We start from the raw sequence: 17,278 nt of genomic DNA on the forward strand, positions 1-17,278 counted from the left end.
CACTACATAAAGAGTGACCTAAGACAACACCATATCATGGTAGCTGTCACACCCTGATCTGTTTCACCTGTCTTTGTGCTTGTCTCCACCCCCTCCAGGTGTCGCCCATCTTCTGCATTATCCCCAGTGTATTTATACCGGTTTTCTCTGTTTGTCTGTTGCCAGTTTGTTTTGTTTCATCAAGCCTACCAGTGGTTTTCCCTGTGCGCCTGATCCTGCCTGCCGTTCTGTACCTTTCGGAGCCTGCTCTGGACTTCTGACCTCTGCCTGCCATTGACCTGTCTTTTGCCTGTCCTTGACCTGTCGTTTGCCTGCCCCCCTGTTTTTGTAATAAACCTTTGTTACTTCTTAACTGTCTGCATCTGGGTCTTCTCCTGAGCCTTGACAGGTTGCAACACAACATGACAACACGGTACCAACACAACATGGTAGCAGCACAAAACATGGTACAAACTTTATTGGGCACAGACAACAAGGACAAGAAGGTAGAGACAACAATACATCACAGAAAGCAGCCACAAGTGTCAGTAAGAGTGCCCATGATTGAGTCGTTGAATGAAGAGATGGAGATAAAACTGTCCAGTTTGAGTGTTTGTTGCAGCTTGTTCCAGTCGCTAGCTGCAGCGAACAGAAAAGAGGAGTGACCCAGGGATGTGTGTGCTTTGAGGACCTTTAACAGAGTGTGACTGGCAGAACGGGTGTTGTATGTGGAGGATGAGGGCTGCAGTAGATATCTCAGATAGGGGGAGTGAGGCCTAAGAGGGATTTATAAATAAGCATCAACCAGTGGGTCTTGCGACGGGTATACAGAGATGACAAGTTTACAGAGGAGTATAGAGTGCAGTGATGTGCCCTATAAGAAGCATTAGTGGCAAATCTGATGGCCGAATGGTAAAGAACATCTAGCTGCTCGAGAGCACCCTTACCTACCAATCTATAAATTACATCTCTGTAATCTGAATCAGGGTTCGTTTGGCAGCTCGGGTGAAAGAAGAGCGATTACTATAGAGGAAACCAAGTATAGATTTAACCTTAGCCTGCAGCTTGGATATGTGCTGAGAGAAGGACAGCGTACCATCTAGCCATACTCTCAAGTACTTGTAGGAGGTGACTACCTTAAGCATTAAACCCTCAGAGATAGTAATCACACCGGTGGGGAGAGGGGCATTCTTCTTACCGAACCACATGACCTTTGTTTTGGAGGGGTTCAGAACAAGGTTAAGGGTAGAGAAAGCTTGTTGGACACTAAGAAAGCTTTGTTGTAGAGCATTTAACGCAACATCCGGGGAGAGGCCAAGTAAAAGACTGAGTAAAAGGCTATCATATGCATATAAATGGATGAGAGAGCTTCCTACTGCCTGAGCTATGTTGTTGATGTAAATTGAGAAGAACGTGGGGCCTAGGATCGACCCTTAGGTTACTCCCTTGGTGATAGGCAGTGGCTGAGACAGCAGATGTTCTGACATTTTACACTGCAATCTTTGAGAGAGGTAGTTAGCAAACCAGGCCAAAGACCCTCAGATACGCCAATACTCCTTAGCTGGCCCACAAGAATGGAATGGTCTACCATGTCAAAAGCTTTGGCCAAGTCAATAAAAATAGCAGCACAACATTGCTTAGAATCAAGGGCAATGGTGACATAATTTAGGACATTTAAGGTTGCAGTGACACATCCATAAGCTGAGCGGAAACCAGATTGCATAACAGAGAGAATACTATAGACAAGAAAGCCAGTCAGTTGATTATTAACAAGTTTTTCCAAAACCTTTGATGAACAGGGCAAAATAACTTTAGCCGTCCAGATAGCCTGAGTGCACTTATTTCTCATTTGCCTGAACGACAGCCAGTCAGCATGAGTATGCGTGTGCCGAGCCTTTCGCCAAATGGAATTACAAACCCCGTAATCATCATTAACTAATATGTTTAGGAAGCTGGTAGATACTATCTGGCTCGGGCTCCTAGTTCCTGCTGGTGCTGAATTGACACTTGGTATGTAAAGTACATAATCACAGAGAACAATGATGCCATGGTATGATCATATTTCAACATTCCAAAGTCCGATGTTTCCAACAGTTGGATAAACATCAAATATCACCATGAGCTGGTGAGATCAAGTTGTTGAGGACACAGAGAACTCTTCCCAAAAACACAACATAGGACAGAGAGACGGTCACAGACAAGAGGTCACAAGAGGTCACTTTCATTTACAGTCATATTTTTAAAGTCCAAAACGTATATATTACAGATTAATTTTCATAGTAAAATTATAACAATCTATACAGTAGATTTTATTCAATGCACTTCAGACACACCAGTGTGAAAAAAGACACCAGCTATTTGTTTTGGATGTTTTTTTTCTCAGTACAAAACTGTATAATTAAGAATAATAATTATATTAATAATTAAGAAACACTGTACAAAGCAGCCTTTATGTTTCCAATTAGAGGTTAGTTCATTTGAAACAGACACCAACTCCTCCTAGATCTGAACAGCATGGTGAAAGCATCACACCAACCCCTCCTAGATCTGAAAAGATGCCTAGCAACACACCTAGCAACAGGCATACTTCTGCTTAAACAGGTGTTTTCTAATGAAGTGATAATGCCCAAGAAGCCGGTGTTTGGAGGATATATTGGCATCGTGCATCGAGGGCATTATCACTATTATACTACGGGTTACTAACATATTACAATGATTGACAGATTTTCATTACTAGCGTTATTTTAATGAATTTATTCATACTATTTCATCCTTCTACAAAATAAAGTCCCGAAACAAATCTTGGGTTGCTACCCAAGCCAGCTGGTCGTTAGTTTTATTGGTTTGGTTGGCAGAGACGTGATCCAGTCGTTTAGTCTTTTTGTTCTGTATCTATGGATGAGACCCAGTCATTTAGTCTTTTTGTTCTGTATCTATGGACACGACCCAGTCGTTTAGTCTTTTTGTTCTGTATCTATGGACGCGACCCAGTCGTTCAGTCTTTTTGTTCTGTATCTATGGACACGACCCAGTCGTTTAGTCTTTTTGTTCTGTATCTATGGACGCGACCCAGTCTTTAGTCTTGTTGTTCTGTATCGATGGACGCGACCCAGTCGTTTAGTCTTTTTGTTCTGTATCTATGGACACGACCCAGTCATTTAGTCTTTTTGTTCTATATCTATGGATGAGACCCAGTCGTTTAGTCTTTTTGTTCTGTATCTATGGATGAGACCCAGTCATTTAGTCTTTTTGTTCTGTATCTATGGACGCGACTCAGTCGTTCAGTCTTTTTGTTCTGTATCTATGGACACGACCCAGTCGTTCAGTCTTGTTGTTCTGTATCTATGGATGAGACCCAGTCGTTTAGTCTTTTTGTTCTGTATCTATGGACGCGACCCAGTCGTTTAGTCTTTTTGTTCTGTATCTATGGACGCGACCCAGTCGATTAGTCTTTTTGTTCTGTATCTATGGACACAACCCAGTCGTTCAGTCTTTTTGTTCTGTATCTATGGACGCGACCCAGTCGATTAGTCTTTTTGTTCTGTATCTATGGACACAACCCAGTCGTTCAGTCTTTTTGTTCTGTATCTATGGACACGACCCAGTCGTTTAGTCTTTTTGTTCTGTATCTATGGACACAACCCAGTCGTTCAGTCTTTTTGTTCTGTATCTATGGACACGACCCAGTTGTTTAGTCTTTTTGTTCTGTATCTATAGACACGACCCAGTCGTTCAGTCTTTTTGTTCTGTATCTATAGACACGACCCAGTCGTTTAGTCTTTTTGTTCTGTATCTATGGACACGACCCAGTCATTTAGTCTTTTTGTTCTGTATCTATGGACGCGACTCAGTCGTTCAGTCTTTTTTGTTCTGTATCTATGGACACGACCCAGTCGTTTAGTCTTGTTGTGCTGTATCTATGGACGCGACCCAGTCATTTAGTCTTTTTGTTCTGTATCTATGGACACGACACAGTCGTTTAGTCTTGTTGTTCTGTATCTATGGACGCGACCCAGTCATTTAGTCTTTTTGTTCTGTATCTATGGACACGACCCAGTCGTTTAGTCTTGTTGTTCTGTATCTATGGATGAGACCCAGTCGTTTAGTCTTTTTGTTCTGTATCTATGAACGCGACCCAGTCATTTAGTCTTTTTGTTCTGTATCTATGGACACGACCCAGTCGTTCAGTCTTTTTGTTCTGTATCTATGGACACGACCCAGTCGTTTAGTCTTTTTGTTCTGTATCTATGGACACAACCCAGTCGTTCAGTCTTTTTGTTCTGTATCTATGGACACGACCCAGTTGTTTAGTCTTTTTGTTCTGTATCTATAGACACGACCCAGTCGTTCAGTCTTTTTGTTCTGTATCTATAGACACGACCCAGTCGTTTAGTCTTTTTGTTCTGTATCTATGGACACGACCCAGTCATTTAGTCTTTTTGTTCTGTATCTATGGACGCGACTCAGTCGTTCAGTCTTTTTTGTTCTGTATCTATGGACACGACCCAGTCGTTTAGTCTTGTTGTGCTGTATCTATGGACGCGACCCAGTCATTTAGTCTTGTTGTTCTGTATCTATGGACACGACACAGTCGTTTAGTCTTGTTGTTCTGTATCTATGGACGCGACCCAGTCATTTAGTCTTTTTGTTCTGTATCTATGGACACGACCCAGTCGTTTAGTCTTGTTGTTCTGTATCTATGGATGAGACCCAGTCGTTTAGTCTTTTTGTTCTGTATCTATGGACGTGACCCAGTCGTTTAGTCTTTTTGTTCTGTATCTATGGACGCGACCCAGTCGTTTAGTCTTTTTGTTCTGTATCTATGGACGCGACCCAGTCGTTCAGTCTTTTTGTTCTGTATCTATGGACACGACCCAGTCGTTTAGTCTTTTTGTTCTGTATCTATGGACGCGACCCAGTCTTTAGTCTTGTTGTTCTGTATCGATGGACGCGACCCAGTCGTTTAGTCTTTTTGTTCTGTATCTATGGACACGACCCAGTCATTTAGTCTTTTTGTTCTGTATCTATGGACGCGACTCAGTCGTTCAGTCTTTTTGTTCTGTATCTATGGACACGACCCAGTCGTTCAGTCTTGTTGTTCTGTATCTATGGATGAGACCCAGTCGTTTAGTCTTTTTGTTCTGTATCTATGGACGCGACCCAGTCGTTTAGTCTTTTTGTTCTGTATCTATGGACGCGACCCAGTCATTTAGTCTTTTTGTTCTGTATCTATGGACACGACCCAGTCGTTCAGTCTTTTTGTTCTGTATCTATGGACACGACCCAGTCGTTTAGTCTTTTTGTTCTGTATCTATGGACACAACCCAGTCGTTCAGTCTTTTTGTTCTGTATCTATAGACACGACCCAGTCGTTTAGTCTTTTTGTTCTGTATCTATGGACACGACCCAGTCATTTAGTCTTTTTGTTCTGTATCTATGGACGCGACTCAGTCGTTCAGTCTTTTTTGTTCTGTATCTATGGACACGACCCAGTCGTTTAGTCTTGTTGTGCTGTATCTATGGACACGACCCAGTCGTTTAGTCTTGTTGTTCTGTATCTATCGACGCGACCCAGTCATTTAGTCTTTTTGTTCTGTATCTATGGACACAACACAGTCGTTTAGTCTTGTTGTTCTGTATCTATGGACACGACCCAGTCGTTTACTCTTTTTGTTCTGTATCTATGGACGCGACCCAGTCGTTTAGTCTTTTTGTTCTGTATCTATGGACACGACCCAGTCATTTAGTCTTTTTGTTCTGTATCTATGGACGCGACCCAGTCTTTAGTCTTGTTGTTCTGTATCGATGGACGCGACCCAGTCGTTTAGTCTTTTTGTTCTGTATCTATGGACACGACCCAGTCATTTAGTCTTGTTGTGCTGTATCTATGGACACGACCCAGTCATTTAGTCTTTTTGTTCTGTATCTATGGACACGACCCAGTCGTTCAGTCTTGTTGTTCTGTATCTATGGATGAGACCCAGTCGTTTAGTCTTTTTGTTCTGTATCTATGGACGCGACCCAGTCGTTTAGTCTTTTTGTTCTGTATCTATGGACGCGACCCAGTCGTTTAGTCTTTTTGTTCTGTATCTATGGACGCGACCCAGTCGTTTAGTCTTTTTGTTCTGTATCTATGGACGCGACCCAGTCGTTTAGTCTTTTTGTTCTGTATCTATGGACGCGACCCAGTCGTTTAGTCTTGTTGTGCTGTATCTATGGACGCGACCCAGTCATTTAGTCTTTTTGTTCTGTATCTATGGACACGACACAGTCGTTTAGTCTTGTTGTTCTGTATCTATGGACGCGACCCAGTCATTTAGTATTTTTGTTCTGTATCTATGGACACGACACAGTCGTTTAGTCTTGTTGTTTTGTATCTATGGACGCGACCCAGTCGTTTAGTCTTGTTGTTTTGTATCTATGGATGAGACCCAGTCGTTCAGTCTTTTTGTTCTGTATCTATGGACACGACCCAGTCGTTTAGTCTTTTTGTTCTGTATCTATCAACAAGACCCAGTCATTTAGTCTTTTTGTTCTGTATCTATGGACACGACCCAGTCGTTTACTCTTTTTGTTCTGTATCTATGGACGCGACCCAGTCGTTTAGTCTTTTTGTTCTGTATCTATGGACACGACCCAGTCGTTTAGTCTTTTTGTTCTGTATCTATGGACGCGACCCAGTCGTTTAGTCTTTTCGTTCTGTATCTATGGACGCGACCCAGTCATTTAGTCTTTTTGTTCTGTATCTATGGACACGACACAGTCGTTTAGTCTTTTTGTTCTGTATCTATGGACGCGACCCAGTCGTTTAGTCTTTTCGTTCTGTATCTATGGACACGACCCAGTCTTTTAGTCTTTTTGTTCTGTATCTATAGACAAGACCCAGTCATTTATTCTTTTTGTTCTGTATCTATGGACGCGATCCAGTCATTTAGTCTTTTTGTTCTGTATCTATGGACGCGACCCAGTCGTTTAGTCTTTTTGTTCTGTATCTATGAACACGACCCAGTAATTTAGTATTTTTGTACTGTATCTATGGACACGACACAGTCGTTTAGTCTTGTTGTTTTGTATCTATGGACGCGACCCAGTCGTTCAGTCTTTTTGTTCTGTATCTATGGACACGACCCAGTCGTTTAGTCTTTTTGTACTGTATCTATGGACACGACACAGTCGTTTAGTCTTGTTGTTTTGTATCTATGGACGCGACCCAGTCGTTTAGTCTTGTTGTTTTGTATCTATGGATGAGACCCAGTCATTTAGTCTTTTTGTTCTGTATCTATGGACACGACCCAGTCGTTCAGTCTTGTTGTTTTGTATCTATGGATGAGACCCAGTCATTTAGTCTTTTTGTTCTGTATCTATGGACACGACCCAGTCGTTTAGTCTTGTTGTTTTGTATCTATGGATGAGACCCAGTCGTTCAGTCTTTTTGTTCTGTATCTATGGACACGACCCAGTCGTTTAGTCTTTTTGTTCTGTATCTATGGACAAGACCCAGTCATTTAGTCTTTTTGTTCTGTATCTATGGACGCGACCCAGTCGTTTAGTCTTTTTGTTCTGTATCTATGGACGCGACCCAGTCGTTTACTCTTTTTGTTCTGTATCTATGGACGCGACCCAGTCGTTTAGTCTTTTTGTTCTGTATCTATGGACACGACCCAGTAATTTAGTATTTTTGTACTGTATCTATGGACACGACACAGTCGTTTAGTCTTGTTGTTTTGTATCTATGGACGCGACCCAGTCGTTTAGTCTTGTTGTTTTGTATCTATGGATGAGACCCAGTCGTTCAGTCTTTTTGTTCTGTATCTATGGACACGACCCAGTCGTTTAGTCTTTTTGTTCTGTATCTATGGACAAGACCCAGTCATTTAGTCTTTTTGTTCTGTATCTATGGACGCGACCCAGTCGTTTACTCTTTTTGTTCTGTATCTATGGACGCGACCCAGTCGTTTAGTCTTTTTGTTCTGTATCTATGGACACGACCCAGTCGTTTAGTCTTTTTGTTCTGTATCTATGGACGCAACCCAGTCGTTTAGTCTTTTCGTTCTGTATCTATGGACGCGACCCAGTCATTTAGTCTTTTTGTTCTGTATCTATGGACACGACCCAGTCGTTTAGTCTTTTTGTTCTGTATCTATGGACGCGACCCAGTCGTTTAGTCTTTTCGTTCTGTATCTATGGACGCGACCCAGTCATTTAGTCTTTTTGTTCTGTATCTATGGACACGACACAGTCGTTTAGTCTTTTTGTTCTGTATCTATGGACGCGACCCAGTCGTTTAGTCTTTTCGTTCTGTATCTATGGACACGACCCAGTCTTTTAGTCTTTTTGTTCTGTATCTATAGACAAGACCCAGTCATTTAGTCTTGTTGTTCTGTATCTATGGACACGACCCAGTCGTTTAGTCTTTTTGTTCTGTATCTATGGACACGACCCAGTCGTTTAGTCTTTTTGTTCTGTATCTATGGACACGACCCAGTCATTTAGTCTTTTTGTTCTGTATCTATGGACACGACCCAGTCATTTAGTCTTTTTGTTCTGTATCTATGGACACGACCCAGTCGTTTAGTCTTTTTGTTCTGTATCTATGGACACGACCCAGTCATTTAGTCTTGTTGTTCTGTATCTATGGACACGACCCAGTCGTTTAGTCTTTTTGTTCTGTATCTATGGACACGACCCAGTCGTTTAGTCTTTTTGTTCTGTATCTATGGACACGACCCAGTCGTTCAGTCTTTTTGTTCTGTATATATGGACGAGACACAGTCATTGGTTGTAAATATTCCATTCCATACTGGCTGGCAACGTTCTTATCCCTTGCATTCCAGCTAGCCTACTACAGCTAATTTACAGTCACATCAACCAGTGCAGACGGAGTAACAACAATAGCTGCATTTGTTTAAGCTGTTTTCCAGTGACATCTATTTGGATACATCCATAACAGTGAGCTAACGAGGCCCGATTTCCTCTCGTTAAGACACTGTTGTTCAGAGGAGCTAGTAAACAACACAGCTAACACAATAACTTCAAACTGAAGCTGGGAAGATACAGGAAGTACAGGAAAATACAGGAAGAGAAGAAGAGGTAGAGGAAAAGACAGGGAGAGAAGAAGAAGAGAAGAGGAAGGGGAAAAGACAGGGAGAGAAGAAGAGGTAGAGGAAAAGACAGGGAGAGAAGAAGAGGTAGAGGAAAAGACAGGGAGAGAAGAAGAGGTAGAGGAAAAGACAGGGAGAGAAGAAGAGGTAGAGGAAAAGACAGGGAGAGAAGAAGAGGCAGAGGAAAAGACAGGGAGAGAAGAAGAGGTAGAGGAAAAGACAGGGAGAGAAGAAGTGGTAGAGGAAAAGACAGGGAGAGAAGAAGAGGTAGAGGAAAAGACAGGGAGAGAAGAAGTGGTAGAGGAAAAGACAGGGAGAGAAGAAGAGGTAGAGGAAAAGACAGGGAGAGAAGAAGTGGTAGAGGAAAAGACAGGGAGAGAAGAAGAGGTAGAGGAAAAGACAGGGAGAGAAGAAGTGGTAGAGGAAAAGACAGGGAGAGAAGAAGTGGTAGAGGAAAAGACAGGGAGAGAAGAAGTGGTAGAGGAAAAGACAGGGAGAGAAGAAGAGGTAGAGGAAAAGACAGGGAGAGAAGAAGAGGTAGAGGAAAAGACAGGGAGAGAAGAAGTGGTAGAGGAAAAGACAGGGAGAGAAGAAGAGGTAAAGGAAAAGACAGGGAGAGAAGAAGAGGTAGATGAAAAGACAGGGAGAGAAGAAGTGGCAGAGGAAAAGAGAGGGAGAGAAGAAGTGGTAGAGGAAAAGACAGGGAGAGAAGAAGTGGTAGAGGAAAAGACAAGGAGAGAAGAAGTGGTAGAGGAAAAGACAGGGAGAGAAGAAGTGGTAGAGGAAAAGACAGGGAGAGAAGAAGTGGTAGAGGAAAAGACAGGGAGAGAAGAAGTGGTAGAGGAAAAGACAGGGAGAGAAGAAGTGGTAGAGGAAAAGACAGGGAGAGAAGAAGAGGTAAAGGAAAAGACAGGGAGAGAAGAAGAGGTAGAGGAAAAGACAGGGAGAGAAGAAGAGGTAGAGGAAAAGACAGGGAGAGAAGAAGAGGTAGAGGAAAAGACGGAGAGAAGAAGAGGTAGAGGAAAAGACAGGGAGAGAAGAAGTGGTAGAGGAAAAGACAGGGAGAGAAGAAGAGGTAGAGGAAAAGGCAGGGAGAGAAGAAGAGGTAAAGGAAAAGACAGGGAGAGAAGAAGAGGTAGAGGAAAAGACAGGGAGAGAAGAAGAGGTAGAGGAAAAGACAGGGAGAGAAGAAGAGGTAGAGGAAAAGACAGGGAGAGAAGAAGAGGTAAAGGAAAAGACAGGGAGAGAAGAAGAGGTAAAAGAAAAGACAGGGAGAGAAGAAGTGGTAGAGGAAAAGACAGGGAGAGAAGAAGAGGTAGAGGAAAAGACAGGGAGAGAAGAAGAGGTAAAGGAAAAGACAGGGAGAGAAGAAGAGGTAAAGGAAAAGACAGGGAGAGAAGAAGAGGTAGAGGAAAAGACAGGGAGAGAAGAAGAGGTAGAGGAAAAGACAGGGAGAGAAGAAGTGGTAGAGGAAAAGACAGGGAGAGAAGAAGAGGTAAAGGAAAAGACAGGGAGAGAAGAAGAGGTAGAGGAAAAGACAGGGAGAGAAGAAGAGGTAGAGGAAAAGACAGGGAGAGAAGAAGTGGTAGAGGAAAAGACAGGGAGAGAAGAAGTGGTAGAGGAAAAGACAGGGAGAGAAGAAGAGGTAGAGGAAAAGACAGGGAGAGAAGAAGAGGTAAAGGAAAAGGAAAATACAGGAAGAGAAGAAGAGGTAGAGGAAAAGACAGGGAGAGAAGAAGAGGTAGAGGAAAAGACAGGGAGAGAAGAAGTGGTAGAGGAAAAGACAGGGAGAGAAGAAGAGGTAGAGGAAAAGACAGGGAGAGAAGAAGTGGTAGAGGAAAAGACAGGGAGAGAAGAAGAGGTAGAGGAAAAGACAGGGAGAGAAGAAGAGGTAGAGGAAAAGACAGGGAGAGAAGAAGTGGTAGAGGAAAAGACAGGGAGAGAAGAAGAGGTAGAGGAAAAGCCAGGGAGAGAAGAAGAGGTAGAGGAAAAGACAGGGAGAGAAGAGGTAAAGGAAAAGGAAAATACAGGAAGAGAAGAAGAGGTAGAGGAAAAGGAAAATACAGGAAGAGAATAAGAGGTAGAGGAAAAGACAGGGAGAGAAGAAGAGGTAGAGGAAAAGACAGGGAGAGAAGAAGAGCTAAAGGAAAAGGAAAATACAGGAAGAGAAGAAGAGGTAGAGGAAAAGACAGGGAGAGAAGAAGAGGTAGAGGAAAAGACAGGGAGAGAAGAAGAGGTAAAGGAAAAGGAAAATACAGGAAGAGAAGAAGAGGTAGAGGAAAAGACAGGGAGAGAAGAAGAGGTAAAGGAAAAGGAAAATACAGGAAGAGAAGAAGAGGTAGAGGAAAAGACAGGGAGAGAAGAAGAGGTAGAGGAAAAGACAGGGAGAGAAGAAGTGGTAGAGGAAAAGACAGGAGAGAAGAAGTGGTAGAGGAAAAGACAGGGAGAGAAGAAGAGGTAGAGGAAAAGACAGGGAGAGAAGAAGAGGTAGAGGAAAAGACAGGGAGAGAAGAAGTGGTAGAGGAAAAGACAGGAGAGAAGAAGAGGTAGAGGAAAAGACAGGGAGAGAAGAAGAGGTAAAGGAAAATACAGGAAGAGAAGAAGTGGTAGAGGAAAAGACAGGGAGAGAAGAAGAGGTAGAGGAAAAGACAGGGAGAGAAGAAGTGGTAGAGGAAAAGACAGGGAGAGAAGAAGAGGTAAAGGAAAAGGAAAATACAGGAAGAGAAGAAGAGGTAGAGGAAAAGACAGGGAGAGAAGAAGAGGTAGAGGAAAAGACAGGGAGAGAAGAAGAGGTAGAGGAAAAGACAGGGAGAGAAGAAGTGGTAGAGGAAAAGACAGGGAGAGAAGAAGAGGTAGAGGAAAAGACAGGGAGAGAAGAAGTGGTAGAGGAAAAGACAGGGAGAGAAGAAGAGGTAGAGGAAAAGACAGGGAGAGAAGAAGAGGTAGAGGAAAAGACAGGGAGAGAAGAAGAGGTAGAGGAAAAGACAGGGAGAGAAGAAGTGGTAGAGGAAAAGACAGGGAGAGAAGAAGAGGTAGAGGAAAAGCCAGGGAGAGAAGAAGAGGTAGAGGAAAAGACAGGGAGAGAAGAGGTAAAGGAAAAGGAAAATACAGGAAGAGAAGAAGAGGTAGAGGAAAAGGAAAATACAGGAAGAGAATAAGAGGTAGAGGAAAAGACAGGGAGAGAAGAAGAGGTAGAGGAAAAGACAGGGAGAGAAGAAGAGCTAAAGGAAAAGGAAAATACAGGAAGAGAAGAAGAGGTAGAGGAAAAGACAGGGAGAGAAGAAGAGGTAGAGGAAAAGACAGGGAGAGAAGAAGAGGTAAAGGAAAAGGAAAATACAGGAAGAGAAGAAGAGGTAGAGGAAAAGACAGGGAGAGAAGAAGAGGTAAAGGAAAAGGAAAATACAGGAAGAGAAGAAGAGGTAGAGGAAAAGACAGGGAGAGAAGAAGAGGTAGAGGAAAAGACAGGGAGAGAAGAAGTGGTAGAGGAAAAGACAGGGAGAGAAGAAGTGGTAGAGGAAAAGACAGGGAGAGAAGAAGAGGTAGAGGAAAAGACAGGGAGAGAAGAAGAGGTAGAGGAAAAGACAGGGAGAGAAGAAGTGGTAGAGGAAAAGACAGGGAGAGAAGAAGAGGTAGAGGAAAAGACAGGGAGAGAAGAAGAGGTAAAGGAAAATACAGGAAGAGAAGAAGTGGTAGAGGAAAAGACAGGGAGAGAAGAAGAGGTAGAGGAAAAGACAGGGAGAGAAGAAGTGGTAGAGGAAAAGACAGGGAGAGAAGAAGAGGTAAAGGAAAAGGAAAATACAGGAAGAGAAGAAGAGGTAGAGGAAAAGACAGGGAGAGAAGAAGAGGTAGAGGAAAAGACAGGGAGAGAAGAAGAGGTAGAGGAAAAGACAGGGAGAGAAGAAGTGGTAGAGGAAAAGACAGGGAGAGAAGAAGAGGTAGAGGAAAAGACAGGGAGAGAAGAAGTGGTAGAGGAAAAGACAGGGAGAGAAGAAGAGGTAAAGGAAAAGGAAAATACAGGAAGAGAAGAAGAGGTAGAGGAAAAGACAGGGAGAGAAGAAGAGGTAAAGGAAAAGACAGGGAGAGAAGAAGAGGTAAAGGAAGAGGAAAATACAGGAAGAGAAGAAGAGGTAGAGGAAAATACAGGGAGAGAAGAAGAGGTAGAGGAAAAGACAGGGAGAGAAGAAGAGGTAAAGGTAGAGGAAAAGACAGGGAGAGAAGAAGAAGATGAGGAAAAGACAGAGAGAGAAGAAGAGGTAAAGGTAGAGGAAGAGACAGGGAGAGAAGAAGAGGTAAAGGTAGAGGAAAAGACAGAGAGAGAAGAAGAAGAAGAGGAAAAGACAGGGAGAGAAGAAGTGGTAGAGGAAAAGACCAGAAGAGAAGAGGTAGAGGAAAAGACAGGGAGAGAAGAAGAGGTAGAGGAAAAGACAGGGAGAGAAGAAGAGGTAGAGGAAAAGACAGGGAGAGAAGAAGAAGAAGAGGAAAAGACAGGGAGAGAAGAAGAAGAAGAAGAGGAAAAGACAGGGAGAGAAGAAGAAGAAGAGGAAAAGACAGGGAGAGAAGAAGAAGAAGAAGAGGAAAAGACAGGGAGAGAAGGAGAAGAAGAGGAAAAGACAGGGAGAGAAGGAGAAGAAGAGGAACAGACAGGGAGAGAAGAAGAGTTAGAGGAAAAGACAGGGAGAGAAGAAGAAGAAGAAGAGGAAAAGACAGGGAGAGAAGAAGAAGAAGAAGAGGAAAAGACAGGGAGAGAAGAAGTGGTAGAGGAAAAGACAGGGAGAGAAGAAGTGGTAGAGGAAAAGACAGGGAGAGTAGAAGAGAGATGGAGAAAAGGAATGTGAGGGAGAGGGAAAAGAGGTGGAGAGGGAGAGGAGGAACCAGTTGACTATGGTGAATAAAGTGTCTGACTGTGAATACTGTTAAAGTGGTAAATTCAGCATGGATTGATGTTTAGATTAGAAAAGGACAGTTAGTAGAGATCCAAACTAACTGCTATCAGAATAAGATGCTGCTTTTGGACATAAAATGTCAAACATTTTCAAATCGGGAAAAACTAAACTTTTATTAACCTACAAATAATGAAAGAAATGACAACATTTTTGGATGGTAAATAACATGGAAGCTTTTGGCTCGACAACACAGCACAAAATAAACTATGTACAAAATAAAATGTACATAAAATATGAGATCGCATTTACATAGTGGGTGACAAAACATAACTCTGTGACACTTTGACACTGATAAACTAACACAGAAAAAAAACAGAATTAGGGTCAAGAAGCAATGCAAAATGTACACATACAAAAGATAAATACATTACTTAAATGAGAACGTTATACAGAACTCCCCCTTTTGTCTCCAAATCCGTGCTTCTTGCACATACAGTAGATGAGAGCTTGACAGTGAAACGACCATCTGTGTCGAGAGCTGCCTAAGAACATATTCATGTTTATATTATATTTAAAGTATAACTTCGGTAAAACAAAGAAAAATAAATCCAATCATGAACCCATCAATTTGATATTTATAAACACAAATATATTACATAAATAGTACTTCTAATCTGATATTTTATAAAAATGTGTTTTCTGATTGAAATGAAAAGGGAAACGCACATCTCTGATTGCATTTCTTTGATAAGTAAGCAGCAAAAATATTCATCAACATTGTAGAAGTTCAGTTCTTTCAGCTCAGTCTGTTTTAAACATTTAAAGGGGCATTCCGCAGTTGAATCAATAACAAACTATTGTCCCCACCACTGTTTCAGTAAAAAGTTGAGAGATGGAGATATGTAACTACTCTCAAATCCATAGACAGGGCTATGGATGCAAGGACTGACCAGCCATGAGATGGAGATATTTAACTACTCTCAAATCCATAGACAGGGCTATGGATGCAAGGACTGACCAGCCATGAGATGGAGATATTTAACTACTCTCAAATCCATAGACAGGGCTATGGATGCAAGGACTGACCAGCCATGAGATGGAGATATTTAACTACTCTCAAATCCATAGAGAGGGCTATGGATGCAAGGACTGACCAGCCATGAGATGGAGATATTTAACTACTCTCAAATCCATAGACAGGGCTATGGATGCAAGGACTGACCAGCCATGAGATGGAGATATTTAACTACTCTCAAATCCATAGACAGGGCTATGGATGCAAGGACTGACCAGCCATGAGATGGAGATATTTAACTACTCTCAAATCCATAGACAGGGCTATGGATGCAAGGACTGACCAGCCATGAGATGGAGATATTTAACTACTCTCAAATCCATAGAGAGGGCTATGGATGCAAGGACTGACCAGCCATGAGATGGAGATATTTAACTACTCTCAAATCCATAGACAGGGCTATGGATGCAAGGACTGACCAGCCATGAGATGGAGATATTTAACTACTCTCAAATCCATAGACAGGGCTATGGATGCAAGGACTGACCAGCCATGAGATGGAGATATTCAACTACTCTCAAATCCATAGAGAGGGCTATGGATGCAAGGACTGACCAGCCATGAGATGGAGATATTTAACTACTCTCAAATCCATAGACAGGGCTATGGATGCAAGGACTGACCAGCCATGAGATGGAGATATTTAACTACTCTCAAATCCATAGACAGGGCTATGGATGCAAGGACTGACCAGCCATGAGATGGAGATATTTAACTACTCTCAAATCCATAGAGAGGGCTATGGATGCAAGGACTGACCAGCCATGAGATGGAGATATTTAACTACTCTCAAATCCATAGACAGGGCTATGGATGCAAGGACTGACCAGCCATGAGATGGAGATATTTAACTACTCTCAAATCCATAGACAGGGCTATGGATGCAAGGACTGACCAGCCATGAGATGGAGATATTTAACTACTCTCAAATCCATAGAGAGGGCTATGGATGCAAGGACTGACCAGCCACGAGATGGAAATTCTAAGTTTAACCGTGTTTTGAGGCTATACATTGTTTACAGTTACTAAATGTAAACTGATACGAGACAACTTTGTTCCAACCCCTGTTAACTCTTATCCAGTCATGTTGGAGCTATCTACTTACACAAACCCTTAAAGCCAATCAGCTTCAGTGTTGTTTGTACGTGTTACAGTCTGTAAGAAGGCATACAATAGATCAAACTTAAACATTATACCAATAAATACACAGAAAACATAAATAAATGCTTTTGTCATGAGGTCAGTCATATTGTCACTGAACTGTGGTGTGGACAGGGTCATGAGGTCATACATATTATCACTCAGTTGGGGTGTGGACAGGGTCATGAGGCATTATACAGTATTTTGTCAATTCCATTAAATCAAATTCTGTTCAATTCAGTTCAATTGATTTGAAATAACTTTATTATTTGACTCCAAGTTGTGTCTGAGAAGGTTCACAAATTCACCGGGAAAGGAAATTACATCAAAAATGTTATTGTCATCCTCTTCTTCATCCTTCTTCCTTCCAATGAGATTCCTTCTACAAAGGCCTGAGTTTAACAAGGCTTCCATTTTGAGTTCAGTATTCTATTCCGGTCCAGAGGGTAGGAGTGTGACACAGAGACACATCAGACATGTTCTCTTCCTGTCAACATTCCCAAATCCTCAACGTTCACAGATCTTCATGGATGGAACAATTATCCCGGGAATCACTGTTTGTGGGAAGAGAGGAAGGGGTGTGAGACAGAGAGGTATAGGGAGAGAGAGAGAGAGAGAGAGAGAGAGAGAGAGAGAGAGAGAGAGAGAGAGAGAGAGAGAGAGAGAGAGAGAGAGAGAGAGAGAGAGAGCGGTAGAGAGAGAGAGGAAGAGAGAGAGGTAAAGAGAGAGAGAGAGAGAGAGAGAGAGAGAGAGAGAGAGAGAGAGAGCGGTAGAGAGAGAGAGGAAGAGAGAGAGAGGTAAAAAGAGAGAGAGAGAGAGAGAGAGAGAGAGAGAGAGAGAGAGAGAGAGAGAGAGAGAGAGAGAGAGAGAGAGGTAGAGAGAGAGAGAGGTAGAGAGAGAGAGAGGTAGAGAGAGAGGGGTAGAGAGGTAGAGAGAGAGGTAGAGAGGGAGAGAGAGGTAGAGTGAGGTAGAGAGAGAGGTAGAGAGGGAGAGAGAGAGAGAGAGCGAGGTAGAGAGAGAGAGGTTGAGAGAGCGAGGTAGAGAGAGAGAGAGGTAAAGAGAGAGGTAGAAAGGGAGAGAGAAAGGTAGAGAGCAAGGGA

At 42.5% G+C, this 17,278-nt stretch overlaps 1 protein-coding gene across 3 annotated transcripts in view; it reads right to left on the bottom strand.

The window, feature by feature from the left end:
* Positions 1-15,565: 15,565 nt before the first annotated feature.
* LOC118372978 (transcription factor COE1-A-like) overlaps positions 15,566-17,278 on the bottom strand; it is a 139,406-nt gene continuing 137,693 nt past the window's right edge. For all 3 annotated transcript variants that reach the window (XM_052487818.1, XM_052487817.1, XM_052487816.1), the window contains one exon: positions 15,566-16,732. In XM_052487818.1, coding sequence (XP_052343778.1) covers positions 16,686-16,732 — 47 coding nt within the window. In that variant the 3' untranslated portion in view covers positions 15,566-16,685. The remainder of the gene's footprint in view (positions 16,733-17,278) is intronic.

This window comes from Oncorhynchus keta, chromosome 30 (genome assembly GCF_023373465.1).
Source record: "Oncorhynchus keta strain PuntledgeMale-10-30-2019 chromosome 30, Oket_V2, whole genome shotgun sequence".
In the NCBI taxonomy this organism is placed as follows: Eukaryota; Metazoa; Chordata; class Actinopteri; order Salmoniformes; family Salmonidae; genus Oncorhynchus; species Oncorhynchus keta.